Source organism: Heteronotia binoei, chromosome 20, assembly GCF_032191835.1.
Source record: "Heteronotia binoei isolate CCM8104 ecotype False Entrance Well chromosome 20, APGP_CSIRO_Hbin_v1, whole genome shotgun sequence".
In the NCBI taxonomy this organism is placed as follows: Eukaryota; Metazoa; Chordata; class Lepidosauria; order Squamata; family Gekkonidae; genus Heteronotia; species Heteronotia binoei.
In genome coordinates, this window is record NC_083242.1 from 34,118,672 (window position 1) to 34,145,796 (window position 27,125).

Below are 27,125 nucleotides of genomic sequence, written 5' to 3' on the forward strand. Positions count from 1 at the left end.
GGGTAGGTCCTATTTGCAGGGGGTCGGGAGGGGAGGGGGGAGAGAACTTTCAGCCAACAGCAAGTCTCCAAAGGCTTCAGAGAACCCAGATTCGGCTACAACTGAGTGCCCGTACGTTCTGATACCCCGAAACCGTCCCTGGGTAGGGCAGGTGACCCAGTCTGGTTCCCGAGAAAACTCAGAATTGCCCTCCGTTTCCCAAACCGAGGCAGGCTCCACGGCTCACGGGGGGGCTGTGGAAAGGTCCGCGAAGAAGGCCCCGATTCTTGGAACACCCTCGGCCCGCAAACCAAGGCTGCTGGAGAAACGGACGCAAGGCGACAAGGTAAGGCCCATGAGGAGAACCGAGGCTAGGCTACGGGGCACTGGCAGCCCTGAGATCTCGGTAGGCCGTGGCGTTCCGGCGGTGCCAGGAGTCCGTCTGCATCGGTCATTCAGCCCCAGCTATCCTCCTGACCGGAGTCCCTTCTCCGCCTCTCCCCCCCACCCCCGCCTCAGTCCTGCATCAGCTTGTGCTTGATGGTGGAACTCTCCGAGCACAGGTGAACAAACAGGGTGGCGGCGGCCGTGCGGGCACGCAGCTCGTAGACGTCGTAGTCGTGGGCCCACTCCACGCTCCCCCAGCGCCGGATCTGCGGGAGAGAGAGAAACGGACAAATGGGGCATCATCCTTCCTCTCGCCTTTCTGGAAGGGCCTTGGGTCAGCCAGAGCTCTCTTATCTGGGAGAACCGGGCTTGATTCCCCACTCCTCCACTTGCAGCTGCTGGAAGGGCCTTGGGTCAGTCAGAGCTCTCTTATCTGGGAGAACCGGGCTTGATTCCCCACTCCTCCACTTGCAGCTGCTGGAATGGCCTTGGGTCAGTCAGAGCTCTCTTATCTGGGAGAACCGGGTTTGATTCCCCACTCCTCCACTTGCAGCTGCTGGAAGGGCCTTGGGTCAGTCAGAGCTCTCTTATCTGGGAGAACCGGGCTTGATTCCCCACTCCTCCACTTGCAGCTGCTGGAATGGCCTTGGGTCAGTCAGAGCTCTCTTATCTGGGAGAACCGGGCTTGATTCCCCACTCCTCCACTTGCAGCTGCTGGAAGGGCCTTGGGTCAGCCAGAGCTCTTGCAAGAGTTGTCCTTGAAAGCGCGGCTTCTCAGAGCTCTCTCAGCCCCACCCACTTCACAGGGTGTTTGTTGTGGATGAGGAAGGTAAAGGAGATTGTGAGCCGCTCTGAGACTCTGAGATTCAGAGTGGGCAGGATATAAATCCAGTATCATCTTATGGTAGAGGGATGCGCCTATTCAACAGCAACCCTACCACTAGCGAAAAAAATAGCATGCACAGAAGCTGGGATCCTGAAAATACCAGCTTTCCTGCTGGACAAAACTAAAGAAAGGCACACAGTGATGTTATCCAAGACAAGCAAGTAATGAAAACGCCATGGGATATGAAACTCTGTTACTCACAATATACAAAAATTCATGTGTATTGCAAAGTTCTTATGTGTTTCAATACTAAATTGGACTTTACGCATCAATAATAACGATTCAAGAGACACTGTAAGAACTTGCCTACGTGGTGATTGCTATACATACTGCATACTGGGTATGCTTTTTTGTCAGGCCTCAGATTCAGCAGGAGCTCACAGGAGCACAGCTGAGAGTTCCTCCTCCTAAGAGTTCCATCTCCTTGCCCATTGAATAGTAGGTGCAGCTTCATAGCAATCCCTGGATGAGCTCCACCACCTATTTTTCTACAAAATGACCCCTGCTTTTTGTAACACACAAGAATGTTGCAATACGTACAAATTTTTGCATATTTTGAGTGATTTAGTTTCATATCACGTGGTGTTTTCATTACTTGTCTGTCTAGCTTTCCTGTTGGGACAAAAGCAAAGGTGCTGGCCTCATTTCCTGGGACGATGAACTTAAAACCGTGGAAGCAGAAACCCAAAAAGGGGAGAATTATTAACCCCCAAAGGGGAGGTTTTTTAAGTAGATAAGAGAAAGTCATTTTCCTCCTCCCTCGGCTGGCTGAAGGTGTGTCAATCGTGCAAAACAGGTAAATAATCTGCATATTTTATAACCCACTCCAAGAGGGCGGAAGCAATCTGAACTATTCGAGATAAGGCAATGCATGCAAATACTGTTTTCATTTGCAGTGCCTGCGCACACAGAGAACTTCAACTGTTTGCCACGGAATGTCGGTTGCCTCGGTTCAGAATTCCAGCGTTACCATTTTACCATTCCAGCGTTTGGGGAGAAAAACCTGAGGGATGTCATCATCCAGTGCACAGACAGAGGAACCAAGGCGCCATGGCCAAGGCTGCCCAAACAAAGCAGGATTCGAACCCTGTGCAGGCCAAGGGATGCTCTTGTCCGTCACCTGCTTTAATCTGCTACAAAAGCAGTTCCCAACCTTTTTAGCACCAGGGACCAGTTTCCTGGAAGACAATTTTTCTGAGGGGGAGGGCAGTGCCGGGATTTCGGCTGCCGCAGGCTGCCTCCAGATCGGTCCCTGTCTTGCACCCCATGGGGGTCTGTAATGGAGGGTGGAGCTTCTGCCGCCTCCTTGCTAGGCAGAAGAAGACGACTGCAGATTTAAACCCTGCCCGTCTCTCGGAATCAGAGACTCAGAGTGGCTCACAATCTCCTTATCTTCTCTCCCCACAACAGACACCCTGTGAGGTGGGTGGGGCTGAGAGCGCTCTGGCAGAAGCTGCCCTTTCAAGGACAACTCCTACAAGAGCTTCGGCTGACCCAAAGCCATTCCAGCAGCTGCAAGTGGAGGAGTGGGGAATCGAACCCGGTTCTCCCAGATAAGAGAGCTCTGGCTGACCCAAGGCCATTCCAGCAGCTGCAAGTGGAGGAGTGGGGAATCGAACCCGGTTCTCCCAGATAAGAGAGCTCTGGCTGACCCAAGGCCATTCCAGCAGCTGCAAGTGGAGGAGTGGGGAATCGAACCCGGTTCTCCCAGATAAGAGAGCTCTGGCTGACCCAAGGCCATTCCAGCAGCTGCAAGTGGAGGCGTGGGAATCAAACCCGGTTCTCCCAGATAAGAGAGCTCTGGCTGACCCAAGGCCATTCCAGCAGCTGCAAGTGGAGGAGTGGGGAATCAAACCCGGTTCTCCCAGATAAGAGAGCTATGGCTGACATTCCAGCAGCTGCAAGTGGAGGAGTGGGGAATCAAACCCGGTTCTCCCAGATAAGAGAGCTCTAGCTGACCCAAGGCCATTCTAGCAGGTGCAAGTGGAGGAGTGGGGAATCAAACCCGGTTCTCCCAGATAAGAGAGCTCTGGCTGACCCAAGGCCATTCCAGCAGCTGCAAGTGGAAGAGTGGGGAATCAAACCCGGTTGTCCCAGATAAGAGAGCTCTGGCTGACCCAAGGCCATTCCAGCAGCTGCAAGTGGAGGAGTGGGGAATCAAACCCTGTTCTCCCAGATAAGAGAGCTATGGCTGACCCAAGGCCATTCTAGCAGGTGCAAGTGGAGGAGTGGGGAATCAAACCCGGTTCTCCCAGATGAGAGAGCTCTGGCTGACCCAAGGCCATTCCAGCAGCTGCAAGTAGAGGAGTGGGGAATCAAACCCGGTTCTCCCAGATAAGAGAGCTCTGGCTGACCCAAGGCCATTCTAGCAGGTGCAAGTGGAGGAGTGGGGAATCAAACCTGGTTCTCCCAGACAAGAGAGCTCTGGCTGACCCAAGGCCATTCCAGCAGCTGCAAGTGGAGGAGTGGGGAATCAAACCCGGTTCTCCCAGATAAGAGAGCTATGGCTGACATTCCAGCAGCTGCAAGTGGAGGAGTGGGGAATCAAACCCGGTTCTCCCAGATAAGAGAGCTCTAGCTGACCCAAGGCCATTCTAGCAGGTGCAAGTGGAGGAGTGGGGAATCAAACCCGGTTCTCCCAGATAAGAGAGCTCTGGCTGACCCAAGGCCATTCCAGCAGCTGCAAGTGGAAGAGTGGGGAATCAAACCCGGTTGTCCCAGATAAGAGAGCTCTGGCTGACCCAAGGCCATTCCAGCAGCTGCAAGTGGAGGAGTGGGGAATCAAACCCTGTTCTCCCAGATAAGAGAGCTATGGCTGACCCAAGGCCATTCTAGCAGGTGCAAGTGGAGGAGTGGGGAATCAAACCCGGTTCTCCCAGATGAGAGAGCTCTGGCTGACCCAAGGCCATTCCAGCAGCTGCAAGTAGAGGAGTGGGGAATCAAACCCGGTTCTCCCAGATAAGAGAGCTCTGGCTGACCCAAGGCCATTCTAGCAGGTGCAAGTGGAGGAGTGGGGAAATCAAACCCGGTTCTCCCAGATAAGAGAGCTCTGGCTGACCCAAGGCCATTCCAGCAGCCGCAAGTGGAGGAGTGGGGAATCAAACCTGGTTCTCCCAGATAAGAGAGCTCTGGCTGACCCAAGGCCATTCCAGCAGCTGCAAGTGGAGGAGTGGGGAATCAAACCCGGTTCTCCCAGATAAGAGAGCTCTGACTGACCCAAGGCCATTCCAGCAGCCGCAAGTGGAGGAGTGGGGAATCAAACCTGGTTCTCCCAGATAAGAGAGCTCTGGCTGACCCAAGGCCATTCTAGCAGGTGCAAGTGGAGGAGTGGGGAAATCAAACCCGGTCCTCCCAGATAAGAGAGCTATGGCTGACCCAAGGTCATTCCAGCAGCTGCGAGTGGAGGAGTGGGGAATCAAACTACTACACCAAACCGGCTCTCAAAGTGAGAACCCAAACTGAGGTTTCACCTGGTATTCTTCCTCGAGGCGGGACAGCAGGACAGCTTGCTCCACCGTCAGCTGTTTATCCAGGAGGCCCATGGAGAGAATCAGCGACTTCAGCTGGGTGATCACGTATTCAATGCCTGGCGAGAGGAGGGGAAAGGTCTCGAATCAGAAGGAGACGGATCAAGATGGGCAGCGATGCACCCTCTAAGCGGTGGAGCCTTGGGAGCAAGAATTCCACTTTGTGAGCGACTGCCAATAAGGCTGTGAGCTGCCGCATAAATCTGTTTGCTCCGGCGCCATTCTTCCTGAGCTAAGGCAAGAATGTGCGAGCTGGAGGCTAAAAAACTGTGAGCTGGTCACACTAACTCAGTTTGGGGGGGAGGCACAGTGGGAGAACTTCCAGCCCCACTGGTGGACCTCCTGATGGCCTGATCCAACATGGCTTCTCTTACATTCTTATATTCTTATGGCTTAGAGCAGTGTTTCCCATTTGCAGGGTCGGGACCTGGTACCGGGCCACGGAAGCCTCACTACCGGGTCACAAGAAAAGCAAAAGCTAGCCCCACCCCCAGCAAAGCTAGCCCCGCCCCCAGCAAAGCATGACCTCTGCTCTGCTTCCTTCCCCCATCTCTCTGTTGTGCAGAGAAAAGCTAGCCTTGAAGACTGAGACAGGCTGCAAAGACTGCGCTCCATTTGGCTTCCTTCCTTCCCGTCTCTGTGTTGTGCAGAGAAAAGCCAGCCTTGAAGACTGACACAGGTTGCAAAGCCTGCGCTCCATTTGGCTTCCTTCCTTCCCCCGTCTCTCTATTGTGCAGAGAAAAGCTAGCCTTGAAGACTGACACAGGCTGCAAAGCCTGCGCTCCATTTGGCTTCCTTCCTTCCCCCGTCTTTCTGTTGTGCAGAGAAAAGCTAGCCTTGAAGACTGACACAGGCTGCAAAGCCTGCGCTCTATTTGGCTTCCTTCCTTCCCCCGTCTCTCTGTTGTGCAGAGAAAAGCTAGCCTTGAAGACTGACACAGGCTGCAAAGCCTGCGCTCCATTTGGCTTCCTTCCTTCCCCCGTCTCACTGTTGTGCAGAGAAAAGCTAGCCTTGAAGACTGACACAGGCTGCAAAGCCTGCGCTCCATTTGGCTTCCTTCCTTCCCCCGTCTCTCTGTTGTGCAGAGAAAAGCCAGCCTTGAAGACTGACACTGGCTGCAAAGCCTGCGCTCCATTTGGCTTCCTTCCTTCCCCCATCTCTCTGTTGTGCAGAGAAAAGCTAGCCTTGAAGACTGACACAGGCTGCAAAGCCTGCGCTCCATTTGGTTTCCTTCCTTCCCCTGTCTCTGTTGTGCAGAGAAAAGCTAGTCTTGAAGACTGACACAGGCTGCAAAGTCTGAGCTCAGTTTGGCTTCCTTCCCCCATCTCTCTGTTGTGCAGAGAAAAGCTAGCCTTGAAGACTGACACAGGCTGCAAAGTCTGAGCTCAGTTTGGCTTCCTTCCTTCCCCTGTCTCTGTTGTGCAGAGAAAAGCTAGTCTTGAAGACTGACACAGGCTGTAAAGTCTGAGCTCAGTTTGGCTTCCTTCCCCGTCTCTCTGTTGTGCAGAGAAAAGCTAGTCTTGAAGACTGACACAGGCTGTAAAGTCTGAGCTCAGTTTGGCTTCCTTCCCCCGTCTCTCTGTTGTGCAGAGAAAAGCTAGCCTTGAAGACTGACACAGGCTGCAAAGCCTGCGCTCCATTTGGCTTCCTTCCTTCCCCCGTCTCTCTGTTGTGCAGAGAAAAGCCAGCCTTGAAGACTGACACAGGCTGCAAAGTCTGAGCTCAGTTTGGCTTCCTTCCTTCCCCCGTCTCTCTGTTGTGCAGAGGAGCTGGGCTGCCTCTCCTTCCTTCTCCCCCCTCCCATTGTTTGAGAGAAAAGCTGGCGTCCACTGGCACTTTAGATCCATGAAGTGTTCTTCAAGGTATGAGCTTTCATGTGCCTTGCAATATGTTCTTTTGGGGAGATTTCCCCTGGAGGCCTGGGCGGTAAAGAAGGGTGTGTGTGTTTTCAGCCGGGAGTGGCGGGGAGTGGGCATTCCAGTAGCTATATTTCTCTACCAAACGACCCCTGGGCAGAATTATTGCTGGCTGAGGTCATCTGATGGCGAGGAAGGCTTTTCTTTCTTTGCCCCCCCTTCTTTCTTTCTTTCCCTGCAAGTGATGCTCTGTCCGTATTCTTGGTGCTGGGAGGGGGGAAGCAACAGTGGGAGGGCTCCTAGTGCCCTGGCCCCACTGGTGGACATTCTGGAAGTGACATCACAGGAAAAGGTGGAGTTTTGGTTCAGTGTGCCCCAGAAGGGACATCACTTGGCCCTTGACACCACAGGAAATGCCATAATTCCTGTCTCCAGGCTCCACTCCCAAAGTTTCCTGGCTCCACCCTCAAATTTTAGTGGGTCACGAAGGAGAAGTGTAAAAATAACCAGGTCACGGGAAAGAAAAGTTTGGGAAACCCTGGCTTAGAGGGACAACCGACAGGCAGCCACATTGGTCTGTCTGCAGCAGGAGAAAAGAGCAAGAGGTCGGTGGCATCTTAAAGACTAGCAAGTCCTGTGCTATCTGAAGGCGATGGCAGTCTCTCACGAAAGCGCCTCCCCTCCCACACGTTTTGCCAGTCTTCAGCATCGTGACACTCAGGTGAATACAAAACAGGGGGATAGCATAACTCCCGCCCAGGACTTCAAAGCCAGCGCACCCAGCCCTCCCCTCCTCTATTTTATCCTTACAACAAGTCAGCAAGGTAGGACAGGCTGAGACAGAGACCGGCCTGAGATTCCACAGGGGGGCAGGTCTTGCTGCTACCCTGACAGTCTAACCCAGGGGTGGCCAAACTGTTGTGTGGCTCTCAAAACCCCTACTACCCCGGTGGCTGGCTTGGAGAATGCATTTAAAACCGCTTTCTTTCCACCTCCCTCCCCATATTTTTTTTTTCCTGCCTTGCGGCTCTCAAGCATCTGACATTTATTCCATGTGGCCCTAACATTAAGCAAGCTTGGCCGCTCCTGGTCTAACCACTACGGCATACGGTCGCCTCCACCATCCATTTGCGCAACTTCTTGGGTCAAAAAGATACTTTTTAAAAGAAAAACCAAAAGCGGCCCTAAAAGTTACACACAACGGTTTAGACTGGGGGGGGGGGGGGAGCAAGTTTCCTCAGTCTTTCCCCCAATCCATCTCCCCATGGGACGTTTGACCTCAGGGAGATTTTGACTTGGGACATTCGACCTCAGGAAGGATGCTTCCGATTTGACTCGAAACCCACCCAAAATGGGAAACGTCAAGGTGGGTTAGAGGAACAACTATGGAAAAGCTGCCAAACTGTCCCATCAGTACCGTGCAAAGCCCAGGTGTTGTATGATGCCAAGTGACTGACAAAGGTGTCTTTTGTACTTTGTGGGATGGTGGGACCCAAGATGCTCGTTGAAGAGCCGATGACTACGTCGTACCTGTTTGGGGGCAGGGAGGGAGAATAAAAAAGGGCACAGGTTAGACCGGGCGTATCGAACATGTGGCCCAGGGGCCAAATCAGGCCCACGGAGGACTCCGATCAGGCCCCTGAGCAACTGCCTCTTGTCTGCTTCCTTCTCCCTCTCTCTTGCTTCCTTCTGCATCACAGCTTGCTTTGCAAGGCTTGCTCAATCGCACAGGAGCTACAGAGCAAAGCCTCTATTTTCTCCATTGGTTGAGGCTCCTCCCGCTCCTGATCCCCTGGGGAGGGAGGGAGGGAAAGAGCCAGAGCTTCCTTTGCCCAGTTCCCTGGAGCCCACGGGAGAAATACAAAGAAAGCACCTTTAAGACCAACAATGGCTAATGTTTTAAGCACGTTTTATTTTAAGGTGTGTGGTTTTTTTAGCTGTGTTTGTCTGTGTCCTTTAAAAAGTTTATATCTCTGCTACATAATCTTAAATAGGTACACACATGTCCTGGCCCAACATGGCCCCATTTATATCAGATCCGGCCCTCATAACAAATGAGTTCGACACTCCTGGGTTAGACGCACCAGGATCTGAAACTAGCCAAAGTGATCCAGCAGCAACAGAGCACTTCTAAGGGTCTTCCAGAGCTGCCCTGTGAAGATGAGTGCATTAGAACAGCCCTTCCTGAGAGGAGTAAGAGCCCCGCGGGCAAAGTGGTAAAGCTGCAGTACTGCAGTCCTAAGCTCTGCTCACAACCTGAGTTCGATTCCAGCGGAAGCTGGGTTCAGGTAGCCGGCTCGAGGTCAACTCAGCCTTCCATCCTTCCGAAGTGGGTCAAATGAGTCCCCAGCTAGCTGGGGGGAAAGTGTAGAGGACTGGAGAAGGCAATGGCAAACCACCCCGTAGAAAGTCTGCCGTGAAAACGTTGTGAAAGCAGCGTCACCCCAGAGTCGGAAACGACTGGTGCTTGCGCAGGGGACCTTTCCCTTTTTTCCTTCCTAAGAGGCACTGTCAGCCCACCGAGGCAAATAACCCGATTAAATTGCTTGCAAGCGCGTTATCCCAAAGCGCCCTCCCACGAGAGGGGCTGCCTGCTGCCCCTCTGCACGAGTTGCTGCTCTACCCCAGCTTCTTTTCTGCTGGCTGTGGGTAACACTGCCTCCTCGTTGCTATGGAAACCATCAGGGCGTTCTGATCGCCAAGGGGTGGCCAAACTGCGGCTTGGGGGCCACATGCAGCTCTCACACATATTGTGTGGCTCCTGGAGGCTGAGGAGGAACTCAGTGCAGGCTTACTCCAAGTGCTTAGCATTGGGACCTCAGCCCCTGAGCGCTAAGCGTTTCTGCCTTGCGTGAAGCTTGGAAGGAGGGGGAAATAGGCAGGCTTGTGAGTCCTTCACCGTGGACCTAGAGCACAAAAGCCGAGGGAACCACTGGAAGGAGGGATGGCATTAAAGAGGGCAGCATGGCGCTCCCCCCCAGTTTCATAGCTCTCATAGAAGCCGCATTTACTGAACTTGGCGGCAAGGCAAAGGCAGATGCATAAAGATGCAAGCGGCGATACGCGTGCTCTATCCTAAGAGCAAAGGAGGCCTCCAGTTTCAATTAATATGCCTCAGCTATCAGCAGTGTGGGACCGCTGGATCGGAAAAGCTGGCAGCCAAAGGGAAGGAAAGGTCCCCTGCGCAAGCACCAGTCGTCTCCGACTCTGGGGTGACGTCGCTTTCACGTTTTGACGGCAGGCTTTTGACGGGGTGGTTTGCCATTGCCTTCCCCAGTCATCTACGCTTTCCCCCCAGCAAGCTGGGGACTCATTTGACCGACCTCGGAAGGATGGAAGGCTGAGTCGACCTGGAGCCGGCGACCTGAGCCCAGCTTTTGCTGGTATCGAACTCAGGTCGTGAGCAGAGGACTCCGACTGCAGTACTGCAGCTTTCCCACTCTGCGCCATGGGGCTCTTAACTAGGAGAGCTGGAATTCTGCAGCACAACTTCTGTCCTAGCCACCCTGTCACCTCTCCGCAAAGAAAGTGCAAACTCTTTTGCGTCTTGAGCTGCTGGCATTCTCGGCCGGGTGGGCCCGCAAGAACCAGGAGGCAACATTGCAGGCCGGCTTCTGCCTCCAAGCCCGGTTGAGTTTGAGGGGCGTTTCCCTCTGCGCACGCTCACCTTTTCTCCGCCCACATAATGACGGGATCCCATTCATTCTTCTGCAATTCCACCAACGCCGGCGGCTCCTCCACCCGGTAGCTGGGACGCCCCAAAACCCAAGAAGAAAGCACAGCCAGTCATTGGATTTCTCAGCCACGCGCAAACATCTAGATCTTTGCTGTTTTTTGCTGTTTTTCTCTTTCTGCCTCTGCCCTCTTTCTCTTTCTGCCTCTGCAGAACGTCCCAGGTTCAATCCCCGGCATCTCCAGTTAAAAGGACCAGGCAGGAGATGATGGGAAAGACCTTGACCAGAGACCCTGGCTCAGTGGCAGAGCCTCTGCATGGCCTGCAGAACGTCCCAAGTTCAATCCCCGGCATCTCCAGTTAAAAGGACCAGGCAGGAAATGATGGGAAAGACCTTGACCAGAGACCCTGGCTCAGTGGCAGAGCCTCTGCATGGCCTGCAGAACGTCCCAAGTTCAATCCCCGGCATCTCCAGTTAAAAGGACCAGGCAGGAGATGATGGGAAAGACCTTGACCAGAGACCCTGGCTCAGTGGCAGAGCCTCTGCATGGCCTGCAGAACGTCCCAAGTTCAATCCCCGGCATCTCCAGTTAAAAGGACCAGGCAGGAGGTGATGGGAAAGACCTTGACCTGAGACCCTGGCTCAGTGGCAGAGCCTCTGCATGGCCTGCAGAACGTCCCAAGTTCAATCCCCGGCATCTCCAGTTAAAAGGACCAGGCAGGAAATGATGGGAAAGACCTTGACCAGAGACCCTGGCTCAGTGGCAGAGCCTCTGCATGGCCTGCAGAACGTCCCAAGTTCAATCCCCGGCATCTCCAGTTAAAAGGACCAGGCAGGAGATGATGGGAAAGACCTTGACCAGAGACCCTGGCTCAGTGGCAGAGCCTCTGCATGGCCTGCAGAACGTCCCAAGTTCAATCCCCGGCATCTCCAGTTAAAAGGACCAGGCAGGAAATGATGGGAAAGACCTTGACCAGAGACCCTGGCTCAGTGGCAGAGCCTCTGCATGGCCTGCAGAACGTCCCAAGTTCAATCCCCGGCATCTCCAGTTAAAAGGACCAGGCAGGAGATGATGGGAAAGACCTTGACCAGAGACCCTGGCTCAGTGGCAGAGCCTCTGCATGGCCTGCAGAACGTCCCAAGTTCAATCCCCGGCATCTCCAGTTAAAAGGACCAGGCAGGAGGTAATGGGAAAGACCTTGACCTGAGACCCTGGCTCAGTGGCAGAGCCTCTGCATGGCCTGCAGAACGTCCCAAGTTCAATCCCCGGCATCCCCAGTTAAAAGGACCAGGCAGGAGATGATGGGAAAGACCTTGACCTGAGACCCTGGCTCAGTGGCAGAGCCTCTGCTTGGCATGCAGAAGGTCCCAGGTTCAATCCCCGGCATCTCCAGTTAAAAGGACCAGGCAGGAGGTGATGGGAAAGACCTCAACTAGAGACCTGGAACAGCCACTGCCAGACTGAGCAGACAAATACTGACTTTGATGGAACAAGGGTCTGATTCGGTAGAAAGCAGTTTCGTCTGAGTATCCAACATGCTACTTTAAGTGTGCGGCAGCTTCATGAGATTACTTTACCCAGAGAGCGACTACAATGTGGAATTTGCTGCCAGGGTTGGTTGGCCACCATGTGAGACTGGATGCTGGACTAGAGGGACCTTGCCTGGTCTGACCCAGCAGGGCTCTTCTGACATCCTTCTCAGGGGAAGGCCTCGGCCTCTCTGCCCTGTTGTTGGCCCTCCAGAGGAACTGGTTGGCCACTGTGTGAGACAGGATGCTAGATTAGATGGACCCTCTCTGGTCTGACCCAGCCAGTCTCTTCTGATATTCTTCTCAGGGGAAGGCCTCAGCCTCTCTGCCCTGTTGTTGGCCCTCCAGAGGAACTGGTTGGCCACTGTGTGAGACAGGAGGCTGGACTAGATGGACCCTCCCTGGTCTGACCCAGCAGGGCTCTTCTGATGTTCTTCTCAGGGGAAGGCCTCGGCCTCTCTGCCCTGTTGTTGGCCCTCCAGAGGAACTGGTTGGCCACTGTGTGAGACAGGATGCTAGATTAGATGGACCCTCTCTGGTCTGACCCAGCCAGTCTCTTCTGATATTCTTCTCAGGGGAAGGCCTCAGCCTCTCTGCCCTGTTGTTGGCCCTCCAGAGGAACTGGCTGGCCACTGTGTGAGACAGGAGGCTGTGCTAGAGAGACCCTCATTGGTCTGATCCGGCAGGGCTCTTCTGATGTTGTTCTCAGGGGAAGGCCTCAGCCTCTCTGCCCTGTTGTTGACCCTGCAGAGGAACTGGCTGGCCACTGTGTGAGACAGGAGGCTGGGCTACATGGACCCTCACTGGTCTGACCCAGCCAGTCTCTTCTGATGTTCTCAGGGGAAGGCCTCAGCCTTTCTGTTGGTCATCCAGAGGAACTGGCTGGCCACTGTGTGAGGCAGGATGCTGGACTAGATGGACCCTCACTTGTCTGATCCAGCAGGGCTCTTCTGAGGTTCTTAGCAGGGGAAGGCCTTGGCCTCCATGCCGTGTTGTTGGCCCTCCAGAGGAAGTGGTTGGCCACTGGGTGAGCCGGGATGCTGGCCTAGGTGGACCCTCCCTGGTCAGATCCAGCACGGCTCTTCTGAGGTTCAAGCATGCCAGTTCAAGAGACATCTAGATTCTCTGGCCCGCGATGCACAGAAGCATCCCTACCAGATGGTGTCTGTCTCCAAGAACTTCACAGCTGCCCTGATGAGCTGCTCTTTGCTTCGCTGGGATGGGTTGTCCAGAGCCGTGTTACACAACGTTGTCTGGAAAGCAAGGAAGTCATTACAAGCGCAAGAAGAGGAGAGCCCCCCCAGGTTCCCAACCCGAATCTCATTCTCGGCAAGGAAGCATTTTCTCTCTTCTCTGAAACATAGGGGCGGAGGGTTAAACCAACCCGGTCTCCCTCGTAGGGTTGTTGGAAAGACTTCAGCGATCGCAGAGAGCGATTAAGCTGTGGATTGACCTGCCAGAGGATGCGGCAGCGGCCACAGGAATGAACACCTTTTGAAGCGGATTAGATGGATTGGTGGAGGAGTCTATCAATGGCTGCTAGTCCTGATGACGGAGGGGACCCTCCACACTCTGAGGCAGTTAACCTCCGATAAGGATTCTAAGATCACTCTAGCAATCGATAGAGTGATAATGATCCCAAGATCACTCAGTCCTTTTAGCCCTTGGGGGGGGGAAGGTCTTTGGTGTAGAGAGAGAGCCAGTTTCGTGCAGTGGTTAATTGTGCGGACTCTTATCTGGGAGAACCGGGTTTGATTCCCCACTCCTCCACTTGCACCTGCTGGAATGGCCTTGGGTCAGCCAGAGCTCTCTTATCTGGGAGGTTTGATTCCCCACTCCTCCACCTGCAGCTGCTGAAATGGCCTTGGGTCAGCCAGAGCTCTCTTATCTGGGAGAACCAGGTTTGATTCCCCACTCCTCCACTTGAAGCTGCTGGAATGGCCTTGGGTCAGCCAGAGCTCTCTTATCTTCGGATAAGATTATATAAGATGTCTTCGGATTATACTCTGGATGGCTTTAGACCCCTCAGCCTGGAGGAAGTTGACAGGATTCTCTTATTGGCTCGCCCAACAACTTGTAAATTGGACCCATGCCCTTCCTGGCTTATTAAATCTTGCCAGGGGGATCTTAGATATCCTGTGCGGGATATCATAAATAGATCCCTAACGGAAGGGCACTTTCCAACGCCACTCAAAGAGGCTGTGGTCCGTCCCCTCCTAAAAAAACCATCTTTAGATCCGGCCCAATTGGCACATTATCGGCCGGTTTCTAATTTGCCCTTTTTGGGTAAACTTATTGAGAGGGCAGTGGCGATGCAATTACAGAATTTCCTGGAGGACGCTTCCATCCTTGACCCATTTCAGTCCGGCTTCCGCCCGGGACACGGGACGGAGACAGTGTTGGTCGCCCTAGTAGATGACCTTCAACGGCATCTGGATCGGGGTGGCTCGGCGGTGCTGATGCTGTTAGACCTGTCGGCGGCGTTCGACACGGTCGACCATCGGCTACTGACGTGCCGCCTCGCCGACGCGGGGATTCAGGGGTTGGCCTTACAGTGGCTTTCCTCTTTCCTGGAAGGTCGGGGACAAAAGGTCGCAGTAGGGGGGGAGCTATCCCAGAGGCGCACACTTGATTGTGGTGTGCCCCAGGGGGCGGTTCTCTCCCCGATGTTATTCAATATCTATATGCGGCCTCTTGCCCAGATAGCCCGAAGGTATGGGCTGGGGTGTCACCAGTATGCTGATGACACCCAGCTCTATCTACTGATGGACGGCCGGCCGGTCTGCGCCCCGGAAAATCTGGACCGGGCATTACAGGCCGTGGCTGAGTGGCTCAGACTGAGTGGGCTGAAGCTAAATCCTACGAAGACAGAGGTCCTTTGCTTGGGTCGCCGCGGCCCGGGGGGGGGGATCCCCCTGCCAGCTTTTGACGGTGCGCCGCTGATGGCGGCGGACAGAGTCAGGAGCTTGGGGGTGCTGTTGGAGCCTTCCTTAAAGATGGAGGCTCAGATAGCAGCCGCTGCCAAGTCCGCATTTTTTCATCTTAGGCGGGCAAGGCAGCTGGCCCCCTTCCTGGAGCGCGACGACCTAGCAACAGTGATCCATGCTACGGTCACCTCGAGGTTGGACTACTGCAATGCCCTCTACATGGGGCTGCCCCTGTCCCGGACTCGAAAGCTGCAGCTGGTGCAGAATGCCGCGGCCCGGCTGTTATTGGGTCTCCCAAAGTGGGGACACATTCGGCCGGGTCTTCGGACTCTGCACTGGCTTCCAGTGATGTATCGAGTCCGGTACAAGGTGCTGGTTATTACCTTTAAAGCCCTATATGGCCTGGGACCTGCCTACCTGAGGGACCGTCTCTCCCCATACGTTCCCCAGAGAGCACTGAGGTCAGGAACACAAAATCTCCTCTCTATCCCCGGGCCAAAAGAAGCCCGCCTGAAAGTCACTCGAGATAGGGCTTTCTCCGTTATGGCCCCCACTTGGTGGAATCAGCTGCCGGAAGAGGTGAGGGCCCTGCGGGACTTGGCTCAATTCCGCAGGGCCTGTAAGACGACCCTCTTCCGGCTAGCTTACACCTAGCCGGGATGGAACTTGACGTAACTGGCCTGCCATCTGTTTATATAAAATGATATGTTATTGGTTTTAAGCTGCATTGTTTTTATGAATTGAAATGTATTGGTTTTAATGTTTAAATGTGAAGTATTTAATTGTTTATATTTAAATTGTTAAATTGTTATTGTTGGAAGCCGCCCTGAGCCACTCCTGGGAAGGGCGGGATACAAATCCCGAATAAATAAATAAATAAATAAATCTGGGAGGTTTGATTCCCCACTCCTCCACCTGCAGCTGCTGAAATGGCCTTGGGTCAGCCAGAGCTCTCTTATCTGGGAGAACCAGGTTTGATTCCCCACTCCTCCACTTGAAGCTGCTGGAATGGCCTTGGGTCAGCCAGAGCTCTCTTATCTGGGAGAACCGGGTTTGATTCCCCACTCCTCCACTTGCAGCTGCTGGAATGGCCTTGGGTCAGCCAGAGCTCTCTTATCTGGGAGAACCGGGTTTGATTCCCCACTCCTCCACTTGCAGCTGCTGGAATGGCCTTGGGTCAGCCAGAGCTCTCTTATCTGGGAGAACCGGGTTCAATTCCCCACTCCTCCACTTGCAGCTGCTGGAATGGCCTTGGGTCAGCCAGAGCTCTCTTATCTGGGAGAACCGGGTTCAATTCCCCACTCCTCCACTTGCAGCTGCTGGAATGGCCTTGGGTCAGCCAGAGCTCTCTTATCTGGGAGAACCGGGTTTGATTCCCCACTCCTCCACTTGCAGCTGCTGGAATGGCCTTGGGTCAGCCAGAGCTCTCTTATCTGGGAGAACCGGGTTTGAATCCCCACTCCTCCACTTGCAGCTGCTGGAATGGCCTTGGGTCAGCCATAGCTCTCTTATCTGGTAGAACCGGGTTTGAATCCCCACTCCTCCACTTGCAGCTGCTGGAATGGCCTTGGGTCAGCCAGAGCTCTCTTATCTGATTCCCCACTCTTCCACTTGCAGCTGCTGCAATGGCCTTGGGTCAGCCAGAGCTCTCTTATCTGGGAGAACTGGGTTTGATTCCCCACTCCTCCACTTGCACCTGCTGCAATGGCCTTGGGTCAGCCAGAGCTCTCTTATCTGAGAGAACCGGGTTTGATTCCGCACTCCTCCACTTGCACCTGCTGGAATGGCCTTGGGTCAGCCAGAGCTCTCTTATCTGGGAGGTTTGATTCCCCACTCCTCCACTTGCAGCTGCTGGAATGGCCTTGGGTCAGCCATAGCTCTGGCAGAGGTTGTCCTTGAAAGGGCAGCTGCTGTGAGAGCCCTCTCCAGCCCCACCCACCTCACAGGGTGTCTGCTGTGGGGGAGGGAGATAAAGGAGATTGTGAGCCGCTCTGAGATTCTTGAGTGGAGGGCGGAATATAAATCCAATGTCGTCGTCTTTTTCTTCTTCAGCTGCTCAAGGTTTGCGAATGAATGAGCGAAACGGAAAGCTTTATTCGGCATTTGTTCATAGGAGTCCAGGTAGTAGGAAGAAGGAGGAGGAGGAGAAGGAAGAAGAAGACTGCAGATTTATACCCCGCTCTTCTCTCTGAATCAGAGACTCTGAGCGGTTTACAATCTCCGATATCTTCTCCCCCCTCAACAGACACCCTGTGAGGTGGGAGGAGCTGAGAGAGCTCTCCTTGAAGCTGCCCTTTCAAGGACAACTCCTGCAATAGCTATGGCTGACCCAAGGCCATTCCAGCAGGGGCATCAAACCCCGTTTTCCCAGATAAGAGTCCGTACACTTAACCACTACACCAAACTGGCCATACAATTATATAGTAAAAGAAAATGCCATTTAAAGCGAATGAATGAGCTTCTAAGGGTACAAGAGAAAAAGGAACGGAATCCTTGGCAGCGTGCAGAGATTCTACTGTAGGGAAAGAAGGACTTTTCTCCCTTTCTCATGAAATTGCTGAGCAGTCGGGTTAGAATGGATAAAAGGAAGTCCTTCTTCACCCAAAGGGTAATGAACACATGGAGTTCACTCCCACAGGAGGTGGTGGTAGTTACAAGTATAGACAGCTTCAAGAAGAGATTGGACAACATGTAGAGCAGAGATCCATCAGTGGCTATTAGCCACAGTGTGCTGTTGGAACTCTCTGTCTGGGGCAAGTGATGCTCTGTATTCTTGGTGCTTGGGGGGGCAGCAGGGGGAGGGCTTCTAGTGTCTTGGCCCCACTGATGGACCTCCTGATGGCACCTGGGTTTTTTTGGCCATTGGCCTGATTCAGCATGGCTACTCTCACGTTCTTAAACGTTCTGGCTGTTCCACACCAGTCAAACTGACACAGAAAGCTCTCCCATAAGCCAAGAAGTTGGGGGAAATGCTTGCAGGGACTACAGCTCCCAGCATGCCTTGCTCCCCTATCCTGACAGAAGCTCTGCAGCCAGAACAGCAATCTCGTAAAACTCGGCTATCACCTCTCTCACGGCGGTATTGTGACAAGATGGAGGAGGGGGAAGCAGGGAGAGGAGAGAAACCACATTTGCTTCCCTGAAAACAAATCAGCCAGTATCATAATACCCCTGTATAAATCGATGGTGCGGTCTCATTTGGAGTACTGTGTGCAGTTCTGGTCGCCGCACCTCAAAAAGGATATTATAGCACTGGAGAAAGTCCAGAGAAGGGCAACTAGAATGATTAAAGGGCTGGAACACCTTCCCTATGAAGAAAGGTTGAAACGCTTGGGACTCTTTAGCTTGGAGAAACGTCGACTGCGGGGTGACATGATAGAGGTTGACAAGATAATGCATGGGATGGAGAAAGCAGAGAAAGAGGTCCTTTTCTCCCTTTCTCGCAATACAAGAACTCGTGGGCATTCGATGAAATTGCTGAGCAGACAGGTTAAAACGGATAAAAGGAAGTACTTCTTCACCCAAAGGGTGATTAACATGTGGAATTCACTGCCACAGGAGGTGGTGGCGGCCACGAGCACGGCCGCCTTCAAGAGGGGTTTGGATAAAAATATGGAACAGAGGTCCATCAGTGGCTATTAGCCACAGTGTGTGTGTGTGTGTGTATGTATATATATATATATATATATATAAAAAATTTTGGCCACTGTGTGACACAGAGTGTTGGACTAGATGGGCCATTGGCCTGATCCAACATGGCTTCTCTTATGTTCTTATGTCTGGAAAAAAGCCAGGAGAAGAATGCAAGAGGAAGAGAAAGGGATCGGTTGGACTTGCCAGGTGCATGCTGAAAGACTTGATCGTGTCCCGCTGGGAGTCCCACTCCGTAGCCACCGCCAGAGCCAAGGTCTCACTGGGCACCACAAACGTCTTGTTCTGGGGGGTTTTCAACTTCCGACGGTCGAGGTTGATTTCAAAACCTCCTGTAGGTGAAGGGTTTTTTTTAAAATATATATATTAAAAGCTATCAAGTCCGCAGCAAGGAAAGGTTACCGCAGGGTTAACGTTGCAGGAAAATTCCATAAAAATCGGCTCCTTTATGCAACATCCATTCACTGAAATATTCACTTACTGTTTAAAGCACTCAACACACTTACTGACTACAGGCCCCCAGAATGCTCTGCAAGACAGCCGCCTGGAAATAGGGTATTCTCAAGCTGGAAATTAACCAACACTTAAGTGAGTCTGTTATCTAGCTGCCGAGGGATATGAAGATAAAGATTTATGGGCAAGAGGTTTATATTAAAAAACTCTTTGATGGGACAGGGGTTCACACATTCGATGATATAAAAGGCCGGAGTTTTTCTGATATTCCGTTAACACACGTTCCTTGGAGATTCTGATTTTGATGCAGGAAGCTCTGCGGGGACAAGGCCTTATATACCTTTAGGTCTAAGGGTTTCCTATACTCTGCGCTTAGAAAGAAAAACCCAAGATTTGGCACTACCCAAAGCTGATATATATGATGATGATATTGGATTTATATCCCGCCCTCCGCTCCGAAGAATCTCAGAGCGGCTCACAATCTCCTTTCCCTTCCTCCCTCACAACAGACACCCTGTGAGGTGGGTGGGGCTGGAGACGGCTCTCACAGCAGCTGCCCTTTCAAGGACAGAGTCTCAGAGCGGCCTCCAATCTCCTTTGTCTTCCTCTCCCACAACAGACACCCTGTGAGATGGGTGGGGCTGGAGAGGGCTCTCACAGCAGCTGCCCTTTCAAGGACAGAGGCTCAGAGCGGCCTACAATCTCCTTTCCCTTCCTCCCCCACAACAGACACCCAGTGAGGTGGGTGGAGCTGGAGAGGGCTCTCACAGCAGCTGCCCTTTCAAGGACAACCTTTGCCAGAGCTATGGCTGACCCAAGGCCATGCTAGCAGGTGCAAGTGGAGGAGAGGGGAATCAAACCTGGTTCTCCCAGATAAGAGTCCACACACTTAACCACTACGCCAAACTAGCTCAAATAGGCATACCAGGCCTCATTTTGGGCAGGAGCTCACATTAGCGGAGCTCTGGAACCTCTAAATTTTTCTTTCTCTTCCCCTCCCTCCCAAATATATATATATATACACACACACACACAAACACACACACACTTGCTTCTGGGCTCCAGTGTTCAAACTCCCTGTAAGAATTTTGCTGAACTCTAAGATTCAACAAAATTTCTACTATTTCCCCGCACAAAAAAAAAATGGGAAAATAAGCAAAACATCTAAAGCAGACAGATGGAAATCTTCCTCTAGGAGAAAGTCATTTAAAAAGTTTCACGGGAGTTAGGTTTTCTTATGACAATTCAAGAAGCATTTGAAGGGAGATGCTGAGCTGCTATAATTGAGTCCACCTTCTGGTGATGTCAGGGGGTGTGGCATATGCAAATGAGTTGTGCTAATGAGCTCCAGCACCTCTTCTTCTACAAAATGATCCCTGCTGCATCCATTATGCAAAGCAAGGGATCTGCATACCGTAGCTTCTCATTTTGCTATTTATTTCTGCTTCTGCTCAGCCGCTGGAAGAGATCCTCCACCTCCCTCTCTGACTTCGCAGTCTTCACCAAAATTTGTTTGCATATTGTCTAGCTTAACTTCCTAGCCATAAGGACTAGAAATGTGGGTGGGAGAGCCGAGATCCTTTTAACAAAACAACTCACGATGCTGAAGACCACGCTCTCGTACGACCCGACCTGTCAAGTTCAGATATCTCTGCCTCAGTCCTATCATCCAGATCCAGCGTTATCCTAAAACTTGGATTTTGATATTGATCCCACCCTATACTCTGAATCTCAGAGTGGTCACAATCTCCTTATCTTCTCCCCCCACATCCTGTGAGGTGGGTGAGGCTGAGAGGGCTCTCCCAGAAGCTGCCCTTTCAAGGACAGAGTCTCAGGGCGGCTCACAATCTCCTTTACCTTCCTTCCCACAACAGACACCCTATGAGGTGAGTGGGGCTGAGAGAGCTCTGCCAGAAACTGCCCTTTCAAGGACAACTCCTGTGAACTCCGGGTTTGATTCCCCACTCCTCCACTTGCACCTGCTGGAATGGCCTTGGGTCAGCCAGAGCTCTAGCAGAGGTTGTCCTTGAAAGGGCAGCTGCTGTGAGCGCCCTCTCCAGCTCCACCCACCTCACAGGGTGTCTGTTGTGGGGGAGGAAGGTAAAGGAGATTGTAGGCCGCTCTGAGACTCTTTGGAGTGGAGGGCGGGATATAAATCCAATATCTTCATCTACCTCACAGGGTGCCTGTTGTGAGGGAGGAAGGGAAAGGAGATTGTGAGCCACTCTGAGACTCTTTGGAGTGGAGGGCAGGATATAAATCCAATATCTTCATCTACCTCACATGGTGTCTGTTGTGGGGGAGGAAGGGAAAGGAGATTGTGAGCCGCTCTGAGACTCTTCGGAGTGGAGGGTGGGATATAAATCCAATATCTTCATCTACCTCACAGGGTGTCTGTTGTGGGGGAGGAAGGGAAAGGAGATTGTGAGCCGCTCTGAGACTCTTCGGAGTGGAGGGCGGGATATAAATCCAATATCTTCTTCCAGCAGCTGCAAGTGGAGGAGTGGGGAATCAAACCCGCGCACTTCACCTCTACACCAAACTGGCTCTCTTGCGCTCAAGCATGTGCTCAATTTTGCCCAGAAGGGGGCGCTGAAAACCCCTGCCTACCATCATCACACAACTTGAAGACCTGATGATGAAGAAACCGAAACGATTTAAGATTTTCTGTGCTTTGGCTCCGTCATCAACCCAAGGGAGACCGCAACCAAGAAATCAAAAGGAGACTGCGACGGGGAAGGGTAGCCATGGGTGCGAAAGCTAGACAATGACAGATTCAGGATAGACAAAAGGAATGGGCAGTTGGTTTGGGACAGACAAAGGGAAATACTGCTTTACACAGAGAGTGCTTAATATGTGGAGGCAGTGATGGCCACAGGAAGCAACAGCTTTCAAGGGAGATTAGATAGATTCACGGAGGATAAATCTTATCAATGGCTACTAGCCAGGGTGACTGAGGGGAACTTCCATCATCCTCTGAATCCCAGAGCCAGGAGGCAACCTCAGGGGAAGGCCTCGGCCTCTCTGCCCTGTTGTTGGCCCTCCAGAGGATCTGGTTGGCCCCTGTGTGAGACAGGAGGCTGGACTAGATGGACCCTCCTTGGTCAGATCCAGCAGGGCTCTTCTGAGGTTCTTCTCAGGGGAAGGCCTCGCCTCTCTGCCCTGTTGTTGGCCCTCCAGAGGAACTGGTTGGCCACTGGGTGAGACAGAATTGACTCTCACTGGTCTGTTCCAGCAGGGCTGTTCTGAGGTTCTTCTCAGGGAAAGACCTCAGCCACTCTGCCCTGTTGTTGACCCTCCAGAGGAACTGGGTGGCCACTGTGTGAGGCAGGAGGCTGGACTAGATGGACCCTCCTTGGTCAGATCCAGCAGGGCTCTTCTGAGGTTCTTCTCAGGGGAAGGCCTCGGCCTCTCTGCTCTGTTGTTGGCCCTCCAGAGGAACTGGCTGGCCACTGTGTGAGACAGGAGGCTGGACTAGATGGACCCTTCCTGGTGTGCCCCAGCAGGGCTCTTCTGATGTTCTTCTCAGGGGAAGGCCTTGGCCTCTCTGCCCCATTGTTGGCCCTCCAAAGGAACTGGCTGGCCACTGTGTGAGACAGGAGGCTGGACTAGATGGACCCTTACTGGTCTGATCCAGCAGGGCTCTTCTGATATTCTTCTCAGGGGAAGACCTCAGCCTCTCTGCCCTGTTGTAGGCCCTCCAGAGGAACTGGTTAGCTACTGTGTGAGGCAAAATGCTGGACTAGATGGACCCTCACGGGTCTGATCCAGCAGGGCTCTTCTGATGTTCTTCTCGGGGGAAGATGAATTTATTCCAGACATGTAGAAGACAGCACTCAACTTACAATTGAGGGGAAAACTCACCTTCGCCTTGGGAGATGCTAACGTCCTGGTAAAACCTCTTCCTTTCTGAAAGCGCAAGAGGTATCTCCGATTAGTCCGCAAATAAAAGAACACACTCCTCTCACGCAACAGATGCAAAACCCAAAGACATGCAGGATTTGCCTCTCTCTGCTGAAATCAATGGGTTATCCCTTTAAAGAGTTCTATCACGCCTCCTCACCTCAGCCAGAAGCCGCTTCAGAGTTTAAAAGCACAGTGGAAATTAAAATAAAACAAGAACAAAAAACGAAAACCAAGAGCGAAAGAAAGCAGTCAGGTCTAAGGACTGATGGAACTCTCTCTCTGGGGCAGTGATGCTCTGTATTCTTGGTGCTTGGGGGAGTACAGTGGGAGGGCTTCTAGTGTCCTGGCCCCACTGATGGACCTCCTGATGGCACCTGGGTTTTTTGGCCTCTGTGTGGCACAGAGTGTTGGACTGGATGGGCCACTGGCCTGATCCAACATGGCTTCTCTTATGTTCTTATGTGACACAGAGTGTTGGACTGGATGGGCCACTGGCCTGATCCAACATGGCTTCTCTTATGTTCTTATGTGACACAGAGTGTTGGACTGGATGGGTCAGTGGCCTGATCCAACATGGCTTCTCTTATGTTCTGATGTCTGGGGCAGTGAAGCTCTGTATTCTTGGTGCTTGTGGGGGGAGGAACAGTGGGAAGGCTTCTAGTGTCCTGGCCCCACTGGTGGACCTCCTGATGGCACCTGGGTTTTTTGGCCACTATGTGACACAGAGTGTTGGACTGGATGGGCCATTGGTCTGATCCAACATGGCTTCTCTTATGTTCTGATGTCTGGGGCAGTGAAGCTCTGTATTCTTGGTGCTTGGGGGAGTACAGTGGGAGGGCTTCTAGTGTCCTGGCCCCACTGATGGACCTCCTGATGGCACCTGGGTTTTTTGGCCATTATGTGGCACAGAGTGTTGGGCTGGATGGGCCATTGGTCTGATCCAACATGTCTTCTCTTATGTTCTGATGTCTGGAGCAGTGAAGCTCTATATTCTTGGTGCTTGTGGGGGGAGCAACAGTGGGAAGGCTTCTAGTGTCCTGGCCCCACTGGTGGACCTCCTGATGGCACCTGGTTTTTTTGGCCACTATGTGACACAGAGTGTTGGACTGGATGGGCCATTGGTCTGATCCAACATGGCTTCTCTTATGTTCTGATGTCTGGGGCAGTGAAGCTCTGTATTCTTGGTGCTTGGGGGAGTACAGTGGGAGGGCTTCTAGTGTCCTGGCCCCACTGATGGACCTCCTGATGGCACCTGGGTTTTTTGGCCATTATGTGACACAGAGTGTTGGGCTGGATGGGCCATTGGTCTGATCCAACATGTCTTCTCTTATGTTCTGATGTCTGGAGCAGTGAAGCTCTATATTCTTGGTGCTTGTGGGGGGAGCAACAGTGGGAAGGCTTCTAGTGTCCTGGCCCCACTGGTGGACCTCCTGATGGCGCTTGGTTTTTTTGGCCACTGTGTGACACAGAGTGTTGGACTGGATGGCCCATTGGCCTGTTCCAACATGTAATCTTATATAATCATTCCAATTGCCATTTAAAGCCATATATAGAATTATAGAGCTGGAAGGGACCTCCAGGGTCATCTAGTTCAACCTCCTGAACAACGCAGGAAATTTAGTTATCTCCCGTGGCGCAGAGTGATAAAGCTGCAGTACTGCAGTTGGAGCCCTCTGCTCACGACCTGAGTTCGATCCCAGCGGAAGCTAGTTTCAAGTAGCCGGTTCAGGTTGACTCAGCCTTCCATCCTTCCGAGGTCAGTCAAATGAGTCCCCAGCTTGCTGCGGGGGTGGGGGGGGAGTGTAGATGACTGGGGAAGGCAATGGCAAACCACCCCGTAAAAAGTCTGCCGTGAAAATGTTGTGAAAGCAACGTCACCCCAGAGTTGGAAACGACTGGTGCTTGCACAGGGGACCTTTTCTTTCCCAGACACACATACATCCCCAGTGACCCCCTTGCCAATCTGGCCTGGAAAAAATTTCTGACTGACCCCAAAGTGCTAATCAGCATTTCCCTGGGTGTGTAAGAAGAGGCCACAAGAACTAAGCACTGATGCAACCCTTCTTGCCCTCCTTCTCATGATCTGCCTGAGGTCACAGAAACAGCATCGCTGTCAGATGGCCCTCTAGCCTCTGTTTAAAAACCTCCAAGGAAGGAGAGTCCATCACCTCCCAAGGAGGAAGCCTGCTCCACTGAGAAACCGTTCCATCAGGAAGTTCTTCCTAATGTTTAGCCAGAAACTCTTTTGATTAAATTTCAGTCCATTCATTCTGGTCTGACCTTCTGGGGCAACAGAAAACTATTCTGCACCAACCTCAGTATGACAGCCCTTCCAATACTTGAAGATAGTGATCATATTGCCTCTCAGTCGTCTCCTCTTCAGGCTAAACATACCCAGCTCCTTCAATCTTTCCTCATAGAAGAACTGCAGATTTCTACCCTGCCCTTCTCTCTGAATCAGACTCAGAGCGGCTTACAATCTCCCATATCTTCTCCCCCCACAACAGACACCCTGTAAGGTGGGTGGGGCTGAGAGGGCTCTCACAGCAGCTGCCCTTTCAAGGACAACTCCTGAGAAAGCCATGGCTTGGTCATAGGACTTGGTCTATATCAGGGGTGGCCAGACTGGCTCTTGAAGCCTCCACTTGGCCAGCTCGGAGAAGGCATTTCTCTCTTTAAATCACTTCTCCAAGCCAGCCGACAACTTGGAGAATGCATTTAATGTTAAAGTTGCTTTCTTTCCACCTTTCTCTCCCTCCTTTCCTTGTCTTACAGCTCTCAAACATCTGACATTCATGTCTTGCGGCTCTCAAACATCTGACATTTATTCGATGACATTAAGCAAGTTCTATTACATTAAGCAAGTTTGGCCACCCCTGGTCTATATATATGCTCATGGCCACTGCTAGATGAACATATGAATACATGAAACTGACTTATACTGAATTAGACCCTTGGTCCATCAAAGTCAGTCTTGTCTATTCAGAGTGGCAGTAGCTCTCCAGGGTTTCAGGCATAATGTCCTTCACATTACCTACTGCCAGGTCATCTTAGCTGGAGATGCTGGGGAGTGAACCTGGGACCTTCTGTGTGCCATGCAGATGAACATATGAAGCTGCCTTCTACTGAATCAGACCCTCGGTCCATCAAAGTCAGACTTGTCTTCTCAGACTGGCAGCGGCTCTCCAGGGTCTCAAGCTGAGGTTTTTCACACCTATTTGCCTGGACCCTTTTAGTTGGAGATGCCAGGGATTGAACCTGGGACCTTCTGCTTCCCAAGCAGATGCTCTACCACTGAGCCACCATCCCTCCCCAAACATATGAACATATGAAGCTGCCTTATACTGAATCAGACCTTTGGTCCATCAAAGTCAGTATTGTCTACTCAGACTGGCAGCGGCTCTCCAGGGTCTCAAGCTGAGGTTTTTCACACCTATTTGCCTGGACCCTTTTTTGGAGATGCCGGGGATTGAACCTGGGACCTTCTGCTTCCCAAGCAGATGCTCTACCACTGAGCCACCATCCCTCCCCACGTACTACTGAGCCACAGCCCCTCCCCACTATGTCCACAGACAGTGCATTCTGCAGTTCAATTACTCATTGAGTGCAGTAGTACTTTCTGAATGTATTGCCCACCAACTTTGTTGGATGCCCCCACGTTTTGGTATTATGTTACCAGGAGAAAAAACTTTCTGTAACTAGTTCTGTACAATGTTTTACATCATGTTTGCCCCTCACCGTGACCTTTTCTCAAAACCGGAACAGTCAAAAATGTTCAGCGTCTTTTCAAAGGAAAGATCTTTCAGTCCCTTCATCATCTGGAGCAAGGGTAGCCAAACTGGCTCAGGAGCCACATGTGGCTCTTTGACATATATTGTGTGGCTCTCGAAGCTCCCACTGCCCCATTAGCCAGCTTGGAGAAGGCATGTGTCTCTTTAAATCACTTCTTCAAGCCATCCAGTGGATTGGAGAATGCATTTAAAGTTAAAGTTGCTTTCTTTCCACTTCTCCTCCCCCTATTCTATTTGCTTTCTTTCTGTCTTTCTTACCATGCTTCCTTCCTGTCTTGCGGCTCTCAAATATCTGATATTCATTCTATGTGACTCTTACGTTAACCCTGATCTGGAGATCCCAGGGAATCTAAAAGCCAAAGGAGGTGCTCAATCACTGAGCCACAGCAGCCCCCTCCCCAATCTCATTGTGCCTGCAGCCTTACCTGTTGGTGGTGTATACGGCTGCCTCAAATCCACAGGCAAAAATAGTGATCCATGAGCAAAAAGCCCAGGGCGTTGACGTCGGACCGCAAGAGGTATGCAAGAAAGCAGGCTGGACAAGCCGCCCCGCCACAT

At 52.3% G+C, this 27,125-nt stretch overlaps 1 protein-coding gene across 1 annotated transcript; it reads right to left on the minus strand.

Moving 5' to 3' along the window:
- Positions 1-481: 481 nt before the first annotated feature.
- LOC132588340 (ATP synthase mitochondrial F1 complex assembly factor 2-like) lies at positions 482-27,125 on the minus strand. Its single transcript, XM_060260708.1, has 8 exons — positions 26,993-27,125; positions 22,735-22,779; positions 18,604-18,749; positions 12,995-13,092; positions 10,303-10,383; positions 8,053-8,165; positions 4,723-4,838; positions 482-632 (listed from the first exon to the last, which is right to left on the minus strand). Exons 1-8 carry the CDS (start codon positions 27,123-27,125, stop codon positions 495-497), a joined length of 870 nt encoding a protein of 289 aa, XP_060116691.1. The 3' UTR covers positions 482-494.

What these genes read in the sequence shown, in the direction of transcription:
- LOC132588340 (XM_060260708.1), bottom strand. Translation starts at nt 27,125, where the DNA reads ATGTGGCGGGGCGGCTTGTCCAGCCTGCTTTCTTGCATACCTCTTGCG. An exon ending in GCCGTATACACCACCAACAG is followed by an intron (nt 22,780 to 26,992) that starts GTAAGGCTGCAG and finishes TTGCGCTTTCAG; the next exon opens with AAAGGAAGAGGTTTTACCAG. An exon ending in TAGCATCTCCCAAGGCGAAG is followed by an intron (nt 18,750 to 22,734) that starts GTGAGTTTTCCC and finishes CTTCACCTACAG; the next exon opens with GAGGTTTTGAAATCAACCTC.